This window comes from Engraulis encrasicolus, chromosome 13 (assembly GCF_034702125.1).
Source record: "Engraulis encrasicolus isolate BLACKSEA-1 chromosome 13, IST_EnEncr_1.0, whole genome shotgun sequence".
In the NCBI taxonomy this organism is placed as follows: domain Eukaryota; kingdom Metazoa; phylum Chordata; class Actinopteri; order Clupeiformes; family Engraulidae; genus Engraulis; species Engraulis encrasicolus.
The window spans coordinates 43,785,113-43,804,937 of NC_085869.1; the positions used below are offsets into that span (position 1 = coordinate 43,785,113).

Genomic DNA, 19,825 nt, shown 5'->3' on the forward strand with positions numbered 1-19,825 from the left:
ATCCACTGAGGAACAGTATAATAAAGTGCCTGTGTAACAATCACAATCATTGGGCTGATTTTCTTGTGAGGAAAATTACACCAGAAAACAAAAAATCAAATTGTAAAATACAAAAGAAAAAAAAAACAATGCTACAGGCTACAATGTTCAGTCACACTGCAGCTGCAATCTCTTAAAAATGGCCATTGGCAAATTCAAGAGTGATGTACTTCAGCCCACTTGAATTTAAACTGGTCATCACCATGATCACAAACCACCACAGACATATTTTTTTGGAATGTATCAACATACAACAGCAACATTAATTCCCTCACTTCCACCTCAAAAAGTTTGGCTTTGGTATATATGAGAAGGTGAATATATTAGCAAATGGCTTTACATGACAGCACCACCAAAGGCAAATATGTAGAATACTGACAGAATATACTGTTATATTCAGATGTTTATATTCTCCTGAATGAATACATTTTGCATAACCTTTAGAATAACACGGATTAAAGAGACTTTATCCCTGGCCTGACTCGGAACAGCGCGGGACAAAATCAGCTCAAGTGTAGTTAATAGTATAGCTTAACAAGCCATAGTAACTGAACAACGGAAAAAAACACCAGTAGCTACAAGAGCACCCATAGAGCTTAACTATAAATCCAAAAGCTACAGTTCAAGAAAAAAAAAAACAATTCCCTGTACTGATATGAAGCTCAAAACACAAGGTGACAAGAAGTATCGTACAAGCCACTTACAAAACATACAAGCATGCACACACTACCACTGTGCTTACTCGGGACTTGCCATATCTCCTCCCTCATTCTTTGTTGGATCCTTTCTCTCTTTTTTTGACGTTTCTGCTCTGAGTTACACAACAGCACAGGGCCGACGCTCGGCTGGAAAGGAGAGTAGAGTGCAGCTGGCTGTCCTCAGGTCAAGGCTAGCTACCCGTTCCTTCCGACAGCTCGTCGCACAAACCGATTCCGGCGGCCCTCTGGCCCCGTTTGCTACTCTACTCCACTGTCTCTATCGTAACGATTATCGTATGTACCTGCAGCTGCTATCTCTTGCTACAGTCAGCGCAAATGCTTCAGAAGGGTTAACAATAAGCGTTACAAGACATGCTGCTAAGACACCGGCAACTTGCTAAAAGAGCACGTCACCGGAACGTGTGTTAGTTTACAAGAGTAGAATTTCTTTGGTCCCTCTGTCGCAGTAAGCTAGGCTACCTTGGGGGACGGGACGCAGGAGAGTGAGAGTTGGTATATAAGCGTAGAAGCTAAAAGACAACACTCTAGGCTAGGGATAGGGTCTCTTTAATCGGCTTACACAGTGGTGGGAAGTGAGGGCGCGTTGCTGTCGTTGCCGCCGGGCACCTCCTTCTGCTCGGGAGAGCAGCAGAGGAGGAGGCGGCTGCCCAGGCTCTTGTAGGCAAACCTGAGGTACATGAGGTGGCCCATGGCCACGAAGGACACCGAGATGATGACCAGCAGGCCGAAAGCCTCCTGGTTGGGCGCCAGGATGACCATGATGAAGTGGAGCAGGTCCAGCAGGTAGTTCATGGAGTTCTGCACGCCGTTGATGACGCCGCGCTCCGACTCGATCACATTCTCTTGGATGAGCTGGGTCACGGACAAGTCGAATGACCACAAACCTGGAGGTGGGGAGGAGAGGGAGAAAGTAGGAAAGAGGTTAGAGCGGTATTGCAGAGCCATTTGTTAGTCTCTTTACCTCAGTGTGTCAACTCTGAGCGAGTGGTCGCTCTTGTAATAGAAAAAGCCTGTGGCAGAGGTCATATCTTTGACTGCAGAGAGCACCTACTTAAGTAAAGAAAAGTGAAGTAGCACTCCTGACCACCAACTCGCTTGGTACAGGAGGTTTGAAGCCTGTGGCTTTGTTTAGATTGAAGGTTAAACCTGCTCATCTCAGGAGGTTCAGAACTCACTCTGGGTTAATGTAGCAGGTAACTAACTAGTAACTAAATAGTAACCATATTTTTGGAATATGCCCCAGGTGTCTTATGAGGATACAGATAGGCATGTTTATTGCCACATTAAAATGACTAAGGAGACTCATTATCACTTCCAATACAGAAATCGCTGACCGTAATGGAGTCAAAGGTTGGCAATATACCTATTAAGTGACATTAACATTAGGTCCTAATGACTCGTGACGAAGCGAAATGTCAAATTAAGGAGCCATGTCATAGCACTTCATAATGTGACCCAAGTGTTCGAAAAGTAAAGCGAATAACTGTCCTCACACAATAACGATTACAATTATGGACATTTAAAAAAAAAAAAAAACAGGCAAATGTTTTCCAATCAACTAGGCAGGATCTCCTTCTGGCCTGAAGACAAAGGCCCTGTCAACCAATCAAATCAAGCCAATATTGAAAGTGTGCAGCGTGCAGACAATTATTCCTTTCAAGTTACACAGCATGAGTCAAAACCCAACCAACCTAAAAGAAAAAAACACAAAAAAAACCCAGCTGAAGTCAAGACCAACTCACCAACTCTAGCAGCAATGACTCCTGCGAAGAGGAGACTAACAGACAGGTAGGACTCCACCTGAGGTGCCTGCTCGAACACCAGGGTGGAGCTGTTGGACACGTCGACCATGAGAGGGGCAACGCTGGGGATGGTGGGACCTTCGGGCAGGCCGTCGGCGCCCTCCCCAAACAGGTGGCGGAGGATGTCCTTGAAGGGCGAGACGGTCAGGTCGAAGGGACTCCCCGGCGCAAAGACGGAGAAGACGCACAGCGTGAGGCAGGAGAGCTGGGCCACGCCCGACAGGAAGCCTGTGCGGATCAGGCCGCACTTGCGGCGCACCCAGGTGAACGCCACTGTGCCGAAGATGCCGGCGATGGCCGAGGCGCCCATGAGCAGGCTGAGGATGGAGGGGCTCAGGCCCTGCGTGTAGGCGTAGCCCGTGGTGATGCAGTCGAAGCCCAGCACCGTCATGTAGAGGAAGGAAAGTGCCATGCCGGCGAAGAAGATGTCCTGGTTGTAGTAGGCCACCCAGCCGTCGCGGAAGGTGCGCACCGGCTCCGACATCTGATGGCAGCAGCCGGCGGACTTCTTGTCATCGTTGGTGGCAGCTGTCTTCACGACCGCCGCAGATGCCTCGTTCATCAGCTGAGAGGCTTCGGCTGGGGCCTCGCCGTTTTCCATATCTGCGGAGGGAGTTTTGCGCGTTAGAACGTTTTTATTTTATAGAATTCTTGCACACCTTCTTTGGCCAGGTGTGTAGGAAGGGAACCCCTGGGTCACCAATGTAAGAAACCAGGTTGAATTTCTTGAAGAAGGTCAATAGACCAAAACATCTCAAGTAAACACTGCAAATGTGAAGTGTGCGAGAGCTTTCTTGTCTCAGTAAAAAAAAAATCTTCAAAGAAACAATTGTTGTCGCACACTCAGAACTTCATGCAGTACAATTGTTTTTTTCATTAAGTTGACTATTGGAACGCTGCGCACACACCTCACCCTGTGTGCGTTTAATTGTGCTATTTTGCCGAAAACCTCCAGTATTTGGGTCATTTCATGTGAAATCAGACACTTTGGGACCCGACCGACACAGATTTCAATCATACTTGCTGTGCCTGTTTAGTAGCAAGGTAGCATTCTCCCTTAATATTGGTGTCAGATTCACACAAATGCTGGGGTTCTACCTTGCTACTAAACAGGGACAGCAAGTATGATTCAAATCTGTGTCGGTCGGGTCCCAAAGTGTCTGAAGTGTCTGTGAATGACCCATTTCACAATGGCTGTGAAGAAGTGAAACACTGAATCAAAGCAACATTTCTCCTTTTAAAACTGAGGAAGACGTATCGTCCAGCATAACACACTAATAGCACAAATATAATGCAATTATGATTAAATCAATTTCAGTTTGGACTGAGGAAATGTCGAATCTCCAGAACATTTTTGTGCAAATGTCCAACATCTCTGACACCACTGACTTGTGTACTCTGTACTATCTTGTATGTTTTCAGAACCAAAGAAAGTAATGTGCTATGCACAGTGAAACTGAACTGACCTTCCTTTAAGATGTGATTTTTAAAAAACTTTTATGTCTTTATTCAGGACAGGACATTAGCAGAGTTTGACAGGAAATTTGTGTTTGTGAGAGAGAGAGAGAGAGAAGAAGGATGGGAAAAGGACCTCAGGCCAGAATCTAACCCAGGTCGCCAGCATAACGGTAGGTAATGGGCGTCTTAGCCACCCCTTATCAAGACTGACCTTTCTGGCTGTTGAGCTGCTTCATCTCCTGGTTCTGGTCCGTCTCCTTCTCCTTCTGGCCGCCCTTGTTGGCCAGCGCCGGGGTCTTCTGGTACACCTTCCAGAGCAGGCCGTACTCCAGGCACATGGAGAACAGGTTCCAGCCGGAGATGAAGCCGCAGCCAATCAGGTGAGAGCTGAACGACATGATCTGGCCAACCAGCATGGGGGCCAGGATGTTGGTCAGCTGATCGATGATCCTCACCGTGGCGTTCATATCTGATGACCATGGTGAGGAGGAGGAGGAGGAGGAGGAAGAAGAGGAAATGAAAGAAAAAACGAATGAGATTTGGGTGATGATCATTAGACGCCATTAAGCAGTTTCCTTCTATGCCGTTTCCTGAGGTCACGGATGTTATCTTTTATCTGTTATTCAGGAAACAACAGTATCTCTTAATTTATATGCAAGCAGGGCAGTGATTTACGTCAATCACATACACACAGGAGGTAATAACCAACAGATATGCCTTTGAGACTTCGAAAAAAACATCATTGTGAAGTCAGTCAAGGGAAACAAACAACATGGCTGGCTACCATATCAATTCTTTATGGGCACTGTCCGGCGATAAATAAAGAGGTGTAAAGTCTACCGAGAAACAAACATGATTACTGTGTGAGCACGATCCAAAGGCCTTCTCAAAGCCAACACTGACCTGCCAGTTTGTTGCGGTCCTCCCCGGCCACCACCACGATCCAATCCCTCTGGATGGTTATGGACGTGGCAGTGCTGGCCAGGTTGGCAATGTTGGCCGTGCTGATGACCATGATGTAGCATGTCGTCTGAAGAAGAAAAAGAAGAAAAAGAAGAAGAAGAAGAAGAAGAAGAAGGAAAAGAAGAAGATGATGATGATAATGGAGGGGAAGAAGAAGAAGAAGAAGAAGAAGAAGAAGAAGAAGAAGAAGAAGAAGAAGAAGAAGAAGAAGAAGAAGAAGAAGAGACTTTTATTGTCACGCCAGCATGAAATTTCTCAAAACAATATCAAAAATGAGAAACCTTTCAGTAAACTCAATGACCTTATCTAGCGTCTTATCCAAAGTTTATTATTTTATGTAACACTGTGTAACTGACGTCAGCGTAATACAGTGCTTCTCAGAAATGGTGATTCTAGGAATGCAAGGTGATAGAAAGGCTTGTAAAGATAGGCTTTTCCTTTATGGTGTACTTGTACTGTATATGGTGCTCCCAGAGATCTAAAGAATGCACTTGATGGGCTTTGCTCAAGCATAGTGGCCAGTTGCTATGTTTTAAGCAACAACCTACTAGTTCAGTCGAGCCATTGCGATCCAGCCCACTGTGTATCTATCATTAACTCATACACATAAAACTAGTGGGCATCAGCCAGCACTTTTTAAACCTGAACCTGAATCAACAACCACTGCTTGCTGCTCTGCCCTTTTCTTGTACAGCTGCTTCTGCCATAGGAAAAAAGAGGCAGCCAATTGGCTGTGCCGGTTGCCAATCTCTCACTACAAACATGGTTGTTGACTTGCTGACTTAGCAGCAGCCGTGGCCATTGGCCAAGTCTACGCATCTCATGTTTCAACACAGAAATGCAATGCCGTGGGGGTCAGCAAGCAGCACCGGCTAGGGGCCCCATCTGGAAGGGAAAAAATGCTAGTGGTGCTCAGCGACATTTAAGCATTCATAACCTATTTCCTCCACTGGGGGGAAAAAACTGTGGCCTTTGCCCCAATTCACCTTCATCGCATTAGTGATTTCTTTTTTTGTAGTGGCAAAGAAAGAGAGCAAAAAAAATACCCCAAAAAAATCAAGGCTAGGGTATTTTAAGGTTCTTTTCCCACCTCCTCCTCAGGTCAGTCTGAGTCTCAGAGTTCCTGGTGGTCAGAGCGTTGATGGGTCTTTTGAACTTGGCTATACAACAAGGGCTCAGTGGGAGAGAACATACCTCCACACTTTGAACATCATCCAACTGGCCTAAATCCGGCAGATTGTGCGTAATTATTACGAGTCATGTGTCAGCCTTGGTAAGGCTCAAATCTTAGCAAGCAAAAAAAAAACACGAAGTGGGTCTAATCATATAACTCCTTGGGGTTGAATAGGGTTGTTTTAGGAACATGGACATACTGACAAGGTTCTCCTCATTACCACAGAGTGAAACATGGCCACCCTCTCTATCCTTAGTGATTTTATTTATGAAAATGGTTTATCGTTACTGATATGCACTTACCAACAACCATCCACTGTAGAGTTCAGTGAGCTGTTCCTTGAACTGGAAAACCAGCATCAGCAGAATTCCGCACAGTATGACAGCCGAGTTCTGGACCACCAGAGAGGTCTGAGCAACTAGTGGACAAAGCAAATACATGAAACATTTTGTTAAAACAAACGAAAGACATATTAACATTCATATACAGTGCCTATAAGATGGGTTTTTGCCATCATATTGTTTGAACGGCTGTGGTCGGCTTTGACACTGATTATAATGCTCAGTGTCACCACAAACCTGTTCCGCAACTTTACCCATCAATGAGCTGCTGAACCACAGTTCAAGTAAAGACAAAGCCCAGGACAGACAAAGCCATGTAACATGTTGTTGTTCGGGGCCTTCTGGACATAGGTACCTTTGAGTCGTGGGTTTTTGTCCACCCAGTCTCCAATGATGGCACCAAGCAGCAGTACGGACCCAGCGACCACCAAGCCATACACGGCCGTCAGCAGCAAACTGTTGCCATACAGCTCCACCAGAAACACGGCCACAGCAAAATTCCACATGCGATCCCCCTGTAGTCCACAGCAACATTGATATTCACTTATAATAACAGCCACAACAATAATAGTAGTAGTAATAATAATATGATGTTACTTTGCTTTTTAAGCCTGAGTATTTTAAACTCACTATTCAATTTCACGTTTTTTCTGGTAGTTAAGCTTTTGCATTACTTCACTACCTTGGGGTAGGTGCCCTTCAACATTTTCATGTATATTGGGGTAGCCTACTATGGATTTGATATGCAATTACATGGTAATAAGTTATAACACACAATAAAGCCTAATATCAAAACCCACATTCATGAAGGGAAAATGTTTCAGGTCGGCTATTCTAAGTGTCCAAATTACATTTACCGTAAAATAGAATTGTGTCGGAGTTTTGCAAATAAACAGTAAAAAATATAGAGTATTGGCCTATGCCGACTGTATTATCCACACACTGGGGCTTAACTGGGGCACTTCAACAAAGAATGTTCTCTGACTTACAACCTTTCAGCTCAATTGAAACACATTTGACCACACAGAGCCCTTTGGATAGGTGAACTATTAACATGCACAAAGCACTACATTTTGCAATGCACCGTTGGGAGAATTTACTTACCCATGTCGACAGAGCGTGTCCGAGGTAAATAAGGAACTTCGCCGACGTAAACACATCGCGAATAGATTCTGCAAACAACAACCAAGCTGTTAGTGGGCTAGCCTTCTGATTGCCAGGGTATGTGGGTTAATAGTTCTATTGCAACATGATGCGTATGTTGATAGTGCTAACTAATGCATGTGCAGGTTACATAGCTTAGCATACCACAGCAACGTTTCGTTGATCCAGCACTTTCCATCGTAGTGTTAATAAATGTATCTTGTTTTGATCAGGTTGGATGGTGATCCTCCTTGGCGGTTGCCTAGTAATCCCTGGGTAATGTTTCCTTATTTGCGGGCAAAAAACCTGTGTTCTCCCGGTCCCCCCTTCCAAACTTAGCTAACACTGTAGCTGAAGTCGGAAAGAAATGATTTATCCGGAGAGATCGAAGGTAGACTACCTGCAGAACAATAATTTCTGCTCGCCCCCAGTCACCAGCTATGCGCTGCTGTTGTGTTATGACAGTGCTGCTGCCTTCTAAGCTCACTGCAGTTTTTATTCGCGCGAGTCACGTGACACAACGAGCAGACTGTCAGCTGAGAGGGGGTTGACCAAAGCATTCGATTGTTCCCTCGCGCCCTTGTGGAGGCTTGCTTTTTGGCCTGGAATTACAAGTGGCGTCTGTGGTGAGATTACCTGTTTGTTGCTGTATTTTGCCCGCAATTGGAAACAGCTATTCATCAAAGCAGGGCAGGTTTAACAAGAATGTGCACCATTGTAACAGATGCTTACCTTTTGTTCAGTGTATCAGTGTGGACATTCATCCTTCTTGTTATTATTATTATTGTTGTTGTTGTTGTTATTATTATTATTAATACTAATAATAATAAAAACATCAATAATAATAATTATAATAACAATAACAACAATAATAATAATAACAAGAAGAAGAAGAAGAAGAAGAACGGAGTCAAAATACAGTTGCACTGTGATTTTTATTCAGGCCTGCTGACAGAGAGTCTACAGTAGTCGTTTTTTTATGGCCAAATAGCAATTTGTTTGAAGATAATTATTGGGGGGGCGGGGTGGCTGTCATGATTAAAAGTGATTTGTAAAAAGGTAAACACATGTGTGTTTTTTGTGTGTGTGTGTGTGTGTGTGTGTGTGTGGGGGGGGGGTGCACATGTGTGTTGGTTGTGTGCGTGTGTGTGTGTGGGGGGGGGGTGTGTTTGACTCGTACTCTACAGCTCAAGAAACGTTATCTTCTGATCAGTCTTGCTGCAAGTCAATGCATTTCAGCAGAGGAGGGCACGTACAGTACATCAGAGGAACGTTTCAGCGCAGATGGTGGTGGTATACAGTGACCACTACTGGTGTTTGGATTTTGGACCCCCCAGTGGACCCTTGCCCTTGTACTGCCATTAGCTCTGCAGAGAGGAGATACTCTCAGGTTTATCAAACAAACCAAACGTGAGTTCAACTGTGGCGGTATGAAACAAATCCCATGTGCTGACACTGCTGAGGCGGACTTTTTTCCATCAGAGAGGCCTTTCATGTCCAAAGCCACACAGTTGGGAGGATGGCATCTTAAGGCAACAACCTTTATAATTATGAATTGCAACATGGCACATGACATGAAACAATTCTCTAGGTCAGATACATTCCTCAGAGGAGAACACTAGAAGGTGGTCGACTTCTGTGGTCCCTCTGTGAAAATGCACAGCGTTGAGGATTAGAGCGTTAGAGGAGACAAAAAGTGTTCAACGTCTGTGGCTCATCTGTAAAAAAAATTAAAAAATGCACAGCATTAAAGGATGGTACACTGTGAATAACCTTCATGCATTGAACAATAAAAGTGTTGTGGTCTGTGGTCTGTTGTAAAAAAAAAAATGCACACAAGTAAAGGATCGTACTGTCCACACCCTCTATGAATTGCAGCATAACACATGACTGCATCTATTCTGAACTGGAGATTATTCAATGCAACAATGTCTCTCCTCTGAGTACCACAAAGGCAAATCTTACTTAGAAAGTTGCTGTGTGAGAGAGCATGACTAAGGGCATCAACAGGCTCGCGTCCCAACAACCACAAGGCAAAGGCCTCAATCCACATAAGCCTGTTGTTATAGGTTTTCATTTTCACACCGACACTGGCCTTAGGCCACTTGCCACTTTTGTCAAACTCTTGTCAACATGGTATGACATAGCTGTAATTAGGAGGTGACACCATGGGGATTGCTGTAAGGATTTGGATGTGTATGTGAATATGAGAATAAAGTTGAATGTCTGCACACTTGCTCCCATTTCGCTTTTATATTCTTCCCATAATACGATGAAGAACAAATATCTCAACAATGTTCACTGGGAAGAATGTTTAAAAAGCAAAATGGGAGCAAGTGTGTGGACTTTCAACTGTATTGTCATAGTTGTCTCTGATCCTTTTGTTCTGCAGCTGCTGTTTGCATGTGTGCACCACATGAATATCAGACAAATGAGTTGCAGCCTATTTCACACTCACACCCAATAGATATGAAATCGTCATTTAATACACTGTCACTGAACACATTATGGAACGAGAACGTTTGAAAGCTTGATATTAAAATGGGTAATTGCGCAATCCATAGCCCGTTGATTGTTTTGCAGTCGCCACTGCAGTTGTCCTCAGCACTAGGTGCCAGTGACAATACTTGGTGCCATTTCAGTGTGCTGACTGAGCGCTTCTTTGCTGGCAGATATTGGCAGTGCCACCCTGAAGGAAATCTGTTTGTCAGCACTATTGTTTTTACCCCCTCTGGCAGACTGATGACGATGCCCTTATTCTGTCAGAAATAGACAAGAAATATGCTGCCCCTGAGATATCTAAGTTAGAGAACATGCTGCCACGATGCACTGTGCTTCAGATATGCAAGTCTCTCTCTCTCTCTCTCTCCCTCTCTCCCTCTCTATTCTTGCTCAACTATCCTTGTCGAGAGAGAGAGAGAGAGAGAGAGAGAGAGAGAGAGAGAGAGAGAGAGAGAGAGAGAGAGAGAGAGAGTACGAGTGAGATAGTGGGGGTGCAGTATGTTTGCCTTGTCTCTGACCGTATGGTTTGTGGTCACCCACACACAACAAAACACGGCACACTTCTTGGTCAAGCGGCATTGTGCCCATGACACATATTTGGCATTTTGTTTACCAGCAATTATTCTTTGTAGTGCCACCACAAGAGACACCAGCCCTTCTTCTATTTAATCCCACCTATTTATAGCAACCTCAGTAGTAAACACAGGCTCATATGTCCAACACTGCCCATGAAAAACACAGCACCCCGCAGCACTATGCTAACCACTGTGTTATTGTTCGCATTGTACGGTGCGATTCAGTGGACATGGCTGATCTTAGCCTGTCATTATTATTACTGCAATAATAGTGGTTTGAAGGAAAGGGCCTGAACGCTGTGAACATTTGGTTTAAAATGGATCATTTGTGGACGGAGGAGAGATGATATGGCATCACTGTGTTTTCACAATAGTTTTTTGACATCCAGTCTTTTCAACTTTGGAATCAACATTAACATGCTGTGGTCAGTTTGTTTTATCTTTTCATAAATCACGATACAACGCAGACTTAGAAACTTTCCTAGAGAGTAGACAACCATGGAGCCGTGTCAGTTTATAATTAACATCTGACAGAATGTTTCATCGAGATTCAAACAGGTGTTTTTGATCAATATAAAACTGTTCAGAGTTCACGTGCCTGAGACCCAACTGACCCTAAACAAACTTGGACTGTTTGCCACATGGCTCCTGGCCTCCGATGAGTCATCATAGTCATCAGGTGACCAGAGAGGACGACAGGGGGGGGGACCAAGGGGTCAGTTGTATCGGCCCAGGGAGAGAGGAGGCCCGAATTGGGTCCTCATTACATTGTAGGCTATGTATTGGATGGGGTGGCCCTTTCAGATGATTTTGTCGTGGGCCCAACTAAAGCTGTCAGCAGCCCTGCACGTGACCCTCTCTGGGCAGCTTGGGCCAATGCAAAAAAAATATGATGCGAGTAATTAAAATAATGAAAATAACACATAAAAACAGGTTCCAAGTTCATCACCATTGGCATGCAGTGCCTGCATTTTTATACAGATTTCTATAATGAAATGACAATGATTTCACATTCTCCAAATATACAAAAATTGCATATTATTGAGCATTAAATTTATCTTAATGCTAATTTATGAATCAAATATCTTCAACGTGTAAAGAAATGGTCCAAATGAATGTGAATGTTTTTTGTAAACACATACATTTGGGCCTTTTGTTTACAGGTTGAAGATATTTGTAAACAGGGCCTGTGTTGGTCATACTATGTATTGAATCACCACTGAAAAGACTTCTGTGTATGCGCACTCTGCAACGTGTTCACGAGACTGAAATGCTGACCTAAAATCACCACAAGGTTACGGTGGACCAGCGTGAGATGAGCTGTGCTCAGGTCAGGAGGCAAAGTCCACTTAACCAGGCAATTGAACTGCTCCCCGCCTTTATACCCTGGTAGAAAAGTGTCATTCCATTGGCCCTACATGCCGACCATCAAGTAACTTTTATTATATCCCATAACAAAAACATCATTTCCTGTATCCTGTTGTAAAACGCATGACATGTCCTGACATCCTAAGATGTCCTCACAATCCCTATAACCCATGATTCACCTCACCAACAAAATCATAAAAAGGTGATAATCTTGCTGACTGTGGGACATGCCAACTTTCTGAGACTCTATGGCTGCAGAGCAAGGGGTGCATCATGGGAAGAATGGGTGAGCATTAAATAGTGCTTTTAAATAGTGTGAAACGTCATAAACACTAACCTGCCATTCACAATTTGTATGACTTATGTGTTCTAGGCCTAATACTATGATCAAAGAGCCTACATATTCTCCGTGAGCAGGCTCCATTTAACAACAAGGTTAAGATGCTTTTTACACATACTGTATATGGATATTTTTGAAAGTGCATCGGTTTGGGCCTCTTGCTTAAACAGTTTTAGAAATCTCTACAAAAATGACCCCAACTGACATTTTATATTTTAAAATATCCTTATACATGTATACAGAATCTAAATAGATTAAAAAAACATTTGGAAACACACATCAGCAGACATTGAAAGACGTATCTACGTAGCTGTGCACACCAAGACGCTCAGTCTTGAATAGTCCACATAATTGAGGATATTGAAAATCATAGGCTCATAGATGCAAGGGCAGTCACGGTTTAAAAGGCCAAATTGACCACACAGCAGACCACGGCAAACCCGTGTTAAAATCCCATACTGACCAAGGGGAAAAAACTGAGCAAAAAATATATAGCCTACTGTATAGGCTGATCGATTCACCAACATCAACGACTAAAGCAATGAGAAGAAGGGTATATTATTGAGAACACAATACTGGAAAATAGAGCCCTACAATAACAAAAATGGTGCCATGTAGTGGCCATAAAGAACATAGCAGGCACGCCAATGTCAAGTCAACAAAGGTGTTGCTATTTACCATCATGAAGGTCCTCAATCATTGTATTTACAAGATTTCTAGGATATGGTGCATGCAAGGCTATGGCTTTTATATGATTGTTATTATTATAATTAAGATGAACTCACACACCCCTGTTTTTGTGATGCAAATGACACAAAGACAAATCATTTCACAATTTTTCCCACTTTAATCCAGGCCTAAATTATTATTATTCTGTTCCACTTTTACGCTGCTCCAATGAGACTTCCGATTCTAAGCACCCCTAGCTGCTTTTTATTTTGGAAGCCCTGTCTGTGCATATATAGTGTGAATGTAAACTTCTATTTAGAAAGCTACCTATAGAGGTGGAACAAGGCTTGAGAGGCTACACCCCAATAGTCGTGGCAATCCTGGCAGCCATATTTTGGAGGTAGACCTGTAATGAATGGAGATCATGAATGAATGAATGGCTCACCTCTGTTAAAAAAATGTCTGAATTAATGTGGTAAAAATATCCATCCACATGCTATCAAGGACAATATTTGAAATATATAGCTAACATGAACTGATTTCAAAGTGTATTTTATCATTCATATGATTTAAGTAGATATTTAGCCTGACATTTCAAATCTGGTCCTTGATTAATGTGTCACTCTTTTGCACTGATTGAAGAGCACAGATACTCACACAAGATGGTGGCTGTACTTGTCATTTTCTGGTGCTATTGTGAATCGCTGTGGAAACTCTATTCTTTTGTTCTTCCAGCAGGGGTGGGCAATTATTTTGGTCCAAGGGCCACATTGGGTGTAGAGTATTGCCAGAAGGGCCAGATGTCACAGACAATTTGCCCGTGTCAATAATAAGAAATAGTGTGCGATAAAATAACTTGTCAGCTATGCCATTCCTGCACAATGTAAAGATGTAGCCTATGTACTTGCTAATCGAACATTCACAAGACCTCTGTTTTAGGGTACCAATTTAAAGACTGTTGAGGGACCGTATGGATTTCTATTTAAAAGTTGTCTTTCTTGAAAAGGCTCTGCGGGCCTAATGAAATGGCTCAGCGGGCTGCATGTGGCCCCCTGGCCTGAGATTGTCAACGTCTGCTCTACAGGATGTACCTTCTGATGGGGATTTATAAATGAACTTGTGAACCTCCTAAGTAAACTGATTTCCCAAACCAAAAGACTCAAGAAGTCAATGTAATAGAAAGTTGCCCTTCAGTGTTAAGAATCTCCTGCCTGCATCTTTTGGTACCTCTTGAGATGAGATCAGAGGAAAGCTCGTTCCACAATGAACGCAACAGAATGGCTTTAACCCTGAATGCATAATCTGTCTATTGACCCGGCCGTCCAGAAATCACGTTGTCACTGAATGCATGTGCATTATTGATTCAAACACACCAGAGAGGTTTTAAGGGCGAGAGACTCCACTCTTCCTCTAGGGGCGCCAACTGAGGAGTGTAGACTACATTCAGAATGAATATAGATCCCTTTACTGTTTGTAAATAGATATGACATACAGTATGTCACATAGGTGAGTACATCCCTCACATTTGTGCAGATTTGCAAGAACAGTATATCTTTTCATAAGACAACATTAAAGAAATTTCACATAACATATTTAATCGCTTAAATTTGTTATTCACTCAAAAAAATCAAAATACAGCCAATAATGTTTGAACATGTACCCACAAAAGTCAGTACACCCCAGATTAAAATCCGGTAGAGAAGGGGCCTTGCTGGCCTGAATCATCTCGAAATGAAAAGGGATTAAAAGGGAAGGTCATCTGTGTGCGTTTCAACCTTTATTTACATTGAACTTTTATATTTTGAGTCTGCCCGACTTAAGTAGATTGGTGTGAGATTTCAATGTAATCGTATGGAGAGTATCATGCTCTGCATCAGTAGTAACAGTGCATGTTGACATGCATGTTTCTTTTACCATAGGTGTAATTCAGATTTCCAATGTTGATGGCATTCATGCATCCCCAAACCATGTCAGTCCCACTACCATGCTTGACTAGCCAGATAATGCACTTTTTTTGTAAAACTCACTTGTTGACAACCACACATGCTTGACACCATCTAAAGCAAATTTGTTTATCTTGGTCTCTTCTGACCATACAGCATGGTTCCAGTGATCCATATCCTTAGTCTGTTCATCTCACTAGAGACCAAGATGAATACATTTACTGTAAAAATGTATAAGTTCAATGTAAAGAAAGGTTGAAACGCACACCGATGACCTCCCTTTGAATCCATTTTCATTTCATTAGTTCACTCTCTGCAATTTGGATTAAGCATGTATGCACACATCCTCGTTCTCGCTGGAGAACAGACTTCTCGTGATCGTGCCGCTCTCGCAGGAGAGTGGCTGTCCCCTCAAGAGGCTAAGATAGATTACATGGCATATTAAGCAAGATCGCTGGCCGTGGTGCTGAAGTACTGCCATGGCCGAGAAATGTCTATGCCGCAAACTTTCTCGAGCTCGGGAATACCGGGCGCCACTGAGAGCTCGGGCAGTATCTACGCCCGCAGATATGTGTGAACTCTGAGTGGACACCCCCGGTGGATGATGGTTGGAGAGCAATGGAGTGAGGTGATCTGAGAGGAAGCTAGGGCAAGATGCTTGACGAATCGATAGAACAGTGGTGTAAGGGAGGCGAACGGGGAGGTGATGGGTGCGTGCGAGAAAGAAAATTTCTGACTGGAGACAGGAAAGTGGAGAATAAATGCTGGATAGTTAATTACGGGGCGTTCCAAATTTTCTGTGCGCTGAAATTCCACCGAATGACGGCAGAGCGGAGAATGAGATGCAGCTGGTTAAATAGGCGTGCCTATCTTTTCGCGCTGAATTCAGGCGAATGACAGTTAAGTGGAGAACAGAATGCAGACCGTGGTAAATTAGGCATGCCAAATTTCACTACGCTTCTCTCGAACTTTCGTTTTTAACAAAACGTGCATTCGAGACGATTCGGGCCAACATGGCCCCTTCTCTACCGGATTTTAGTCTGGGGTGTACTCACTTTTGTGGGTACATGTTCAAACATAAATGGCTGTATTTTGATTTTTTGGTGAGTGATCAACACATTTCAACAGTTATGTTGTTAACAGGTCACTAATCATTGTGTCAAAGTGAAATTTCTTTAATGTTGTCCTATGAAAAGATATATTTACAAATCTGCCAAAATGTGAGGGATGTACTCACGTATGTGACATATTGTAAACCAGATTTCTGGTGACATGTCTCTATTTGCCATACTGGGTCACTAAATGAAAATCCTAAAGCTTTGAGTTTACGTTGGTTTGGTGAACGCATACCTGACTTGTGTCTTGCCATCAGCAATGATGCTCCACTCAATGAAAACCCATTTGACAGGACAAAAGTAAACTTTCAATGCCTTTTATTAACAATAACTTTCATTTATCCTTTATTTAGCCAGGATTATCCCATTGAGACTACAGTCTCTTCTGCCAGGGAGTCCTGGTGAAAATAACAAACATAAAGAAAGTTCATTTCTGTCCCTTTTTTCTTAAAAGGTTTCATCACAGAACTACAACAAAAGGAATTAAATGGCAAAATATTTTACCCCAAAATTTAACCAATGTTTTTTATCCAATATGAATAAAATGTTATCTAAATTAGGGCATTCATGCCTACATGTCACTGTGCACATCAGGGGTTATAGTCAAGGTAGTCTTTACTTGTCATAGCACAAAATCAGGAGCTTCAAAAAATTTAAGTTCTTAGTAATCACAGTTCAAATAGCCAACAGAGGAAGTGATCACAGACTTCAGAGGTGCACAAATTTCAGGATACAAAACTCGATGCAAAGGAACTTTTCTCAAATAACAGGCAGTGAAAATGGCAGGAAACTTTGAGGGACATGAACAGAAACACTTCTAGAGACTGACAGGACAAAAAGGTCCAACTCACCAGGACAATCGTACCACCAACAATAAAATAAACTACAATACAATGAGATGTCTTACAAATCAAAATGGCAAATATAAAATAGCCCACAAAAAGTATGATGAATAAATAAATGTCTTAATGAGGTGTTAATATGAAAAACTACCTTCTTCAGACCAATGGCACTACCAGCGCTATGCTTTGTGAATGTTCTGGTGTTTATTGAGCTTTTGCAAATGAGCAAAGCTCTTTCCTCAATGACATCACTGATAAGTCTTATGCTCCTCTTTTGAATGGATTACCTGGTGTTCCTTTAGACCGCCCATTCGACGAAACCTCTTTCCACAGTGAGAGCACTGATATGGCTTTTCATCTGAATGGACTACCTGGTGTTTCTTGAGATTGCCTTTGAGATTAAAACTCTTTCCGCATTGTGAGCATTGAAATGGCTTTTCTCCAGAATGGACCATCTGGTGATCCTTGAGACTGTTCATCAGCCGAAAACTCTTTCCACAGAGAGAGCACTCATATGACTTGCCGAAATGGGCCTTCTGGTGCTCCTTGAGATCGCTCATCTGCCGAAAACTCTTTCCGCAGAGAGAGCACTCATATGGGTTTTCCCCTTGGCCCATAATAGTATGGACCATCATGTGGCTCTTGAGATGAGAATTTGAAGCAAAGTTCTTTGCACAATGAGAACACGGAAATGGTTTGGAATGCATCCTTTGGTGTTTTTTCAGAAGGGATATTGTACCAAATGTCTTTTCACATTGAGAGCACACAAATGGCTTTATATCTGAATGGATTGTCTGGTGTCTCTTTAAAGTGCACTCGTAACTAAATGTTTTTCCACAGTCAGTACACAGAAATGGCTTTTCAACAGAATGGATCACCTGGTGGGTTGTGAGTCTGCCCAAGTGAGTAAAACTCTTTTCGCAATGTGAACACTGAAATGGCTTTACACCCGAATGGATCATCTGGTGGGCTTTGAGATGGCCTGTGTGAGTATAACCCTTTCCGCATTGTGAGCACTGATATGGCGTTTCTCCTGAATGAATCATCTGGTGTCTCTTGAGGTCATCTTTCCTGCCAAAGCCATGTCCACAAAGAGAGCACAGAAACGTCTTTTCCTTTGAGTGTGTCGTCTGGTGTCTGGTGAGATGTGACCGAGTCTTGAAAGACTTTCCGCATACACCGCACTGATAGTGCCTTTTATCGTTGGGCTTATCTTGATGGTGTGTGTTTTCCTCCATATTATGCATTGTGTTGGACTGTATTCCTTGAAGAGCACCTATGGTGTACATATGAAATTCAAAAATGACCATTCCAAACATTTATGTGATCAGACTGGCATCATGTAAAAGCATTTTTATTTCATTCTATGCATTCCATGCTGTGGTGCAACGCCTTCGCATGTTAAGTTGTGCTGTACAACACTGCAGAAAATCAATTTTGTCATGTGACCAGGCAAGTAGTTTTCCTGCCACTGCTGCTAATTTCTTTTGCCTGCAGCAAATTTCTGTTGCTTAATTTGAAAATGCTCAGCTGTGCCCTAACCAAAACCATCCCTAACCCTAACCTGTCAGTAAAGCAATGTTTTTGCCGCTTTACTTTTACCAACAACAGCGTAACAAGCACTGAAAATGGCGAAATTGTGCCCAGATCAAAACATCCCCTGACCATAACCTGTCACAGGGCGTTGTCGAGCTGGACTTAACATGCAAAGCTGTAGTCCACACACCTGATAGACCGTTCAATTTGGCGTGTTATCCAAACACAGTTGCATGATGCCATGTTGCATGGGGTAGAGTGGAGGGAAATGATCCCGTTTTCCCCAAAAGTACTAGTAGAAAATGTAAATATAGCCTACAGTTTTACCATTTCTATCATTACACTGACCACAGGGATATACAAATTAAACCAGAAAAGAGGACAAGTGACTTAGGAGAAGAGATGTTGTCTACATTTACATTTATATGACCTATAATTGATATTAGCAAACACATGTTAATGACAATGTTGAGCATTGTTCAACAGATAGGTCACATAGGTTTTTTTCTTTTTTTTACTCGTATGTGGTAAAATACCCTGTATTCAGCTAAAACAATTGTGTGGTGGGTCTATTGATCAAGCACCCCCCCCCCACCCAAATGTGACTAAAGATGTAAAAAAAAATTGACTTACTTGATGCAGAAGAGGAATCCTCTCTCTCAGTAGAAATTCTTCTTTTTGTCCGCCCTGCTCTTTTTCCTTTTTTCCATCTTCTCTTTTTATTGTCCATGGAAACGTGAACATCTGGGTCCAGAATGGTTGTTGATGCCCTACCCATTTCAGTTTTTATTTGTTCTTCCTCTCCATCTTTTTCTGTTTTGATATCCATAGCTGTAAGAAAATCTGGACCAGGAATGGCTGAAGGTCTGTCTATTTCAGTTTTAAAGCCATTTTCCAATTCAGGCTTCTCATCCACTGTTTGATTTGCAGTTATGTAAGAGTACAAAAAGTCATCAAAGTCCTCTTCTTTTGTCTCCTCTTTCACTGATATTAAAACTTCAGATGTCATTTTACCTTTGGGCTAGGGTAGGGCTTGTAGGTAGCCTATGCCTACAGTCACTAGTTAACTGTACACTAGTAAAGTCCTGGTGACTAGTTCACTTCTCAACAGGGTCAACTTGACTATGAAAAAAAATAGAGGCCAACTGAAAGGCAACAACACTACCACAGAGAGATTTGCCACTTCTAGCAAAATGTTGCAGGCTAACTTCAACTCTGTGGCAATTGTCATGGCGTGCAGGGAGTTAAATCAATCAATTGAATTCAATTAGCTGATATTCAGGAGTTCAGGCCGGC

General features: G+C 42.7%; 2 protein-coding genes across 2 annotated transcripts; both read right to left on the reverse strand.

The window, feature by feature from the left end:
• Positions 1-424: 424 nt before the first annotated feature.
• Positions 425-8,125, reverse strand: slc40a1 (solute carrier family 40 member 1). The gene is made up of 8 exons (XM_063213973.1): positions 7,805-8,125; positions 7,601-7,668; positions 6,852-7,011; positions 6,458-6,573; positions 4,922-5,048; positions 4,230-4,487; positions 2,501-3,163; positions 425-1,642 (listed from the first exon to the last, which is right to left on the reverse strand). Exons 1-8 carry the CDS (start codon positions 7,836-7,838, stop codon positions 1,314-1,316), a joined length of 1,755 nt encoding a protein of 584 aa, XP_063070043.1. The 5' UTR covers positions 7,839-8,125; the 3' UTR covers positions 425-1,313.
• Positions 8,126-16,469: 8,344 nt separating this feature from the next.
• Positions 16,470-19,811, reverse strand: LOC134461814 (zinc finger protein OZF-like). The gene is made up of 3 exons (XM_063214656.1): positions 19,163-19,811; positions 17,281-18,269; positions 16,470-16,549 (listed from the first exon to the last, which is right to left on the reverse strand). The coding sequence occupies exons 1-3, from the start codon at positions 19,536-19,538 to the stop codon at positions 16,511-16,513; spliced, it is 1,404 nt and encodes a 467-aa protein (XP_063070726.1). The 5' UTR covers positions 19,539-19,811; the 3' UTR covers positions 16,470-16,510.
• Between the last annotated feature and the right edge of the window lie 14 nt (positions 19,812-19,825).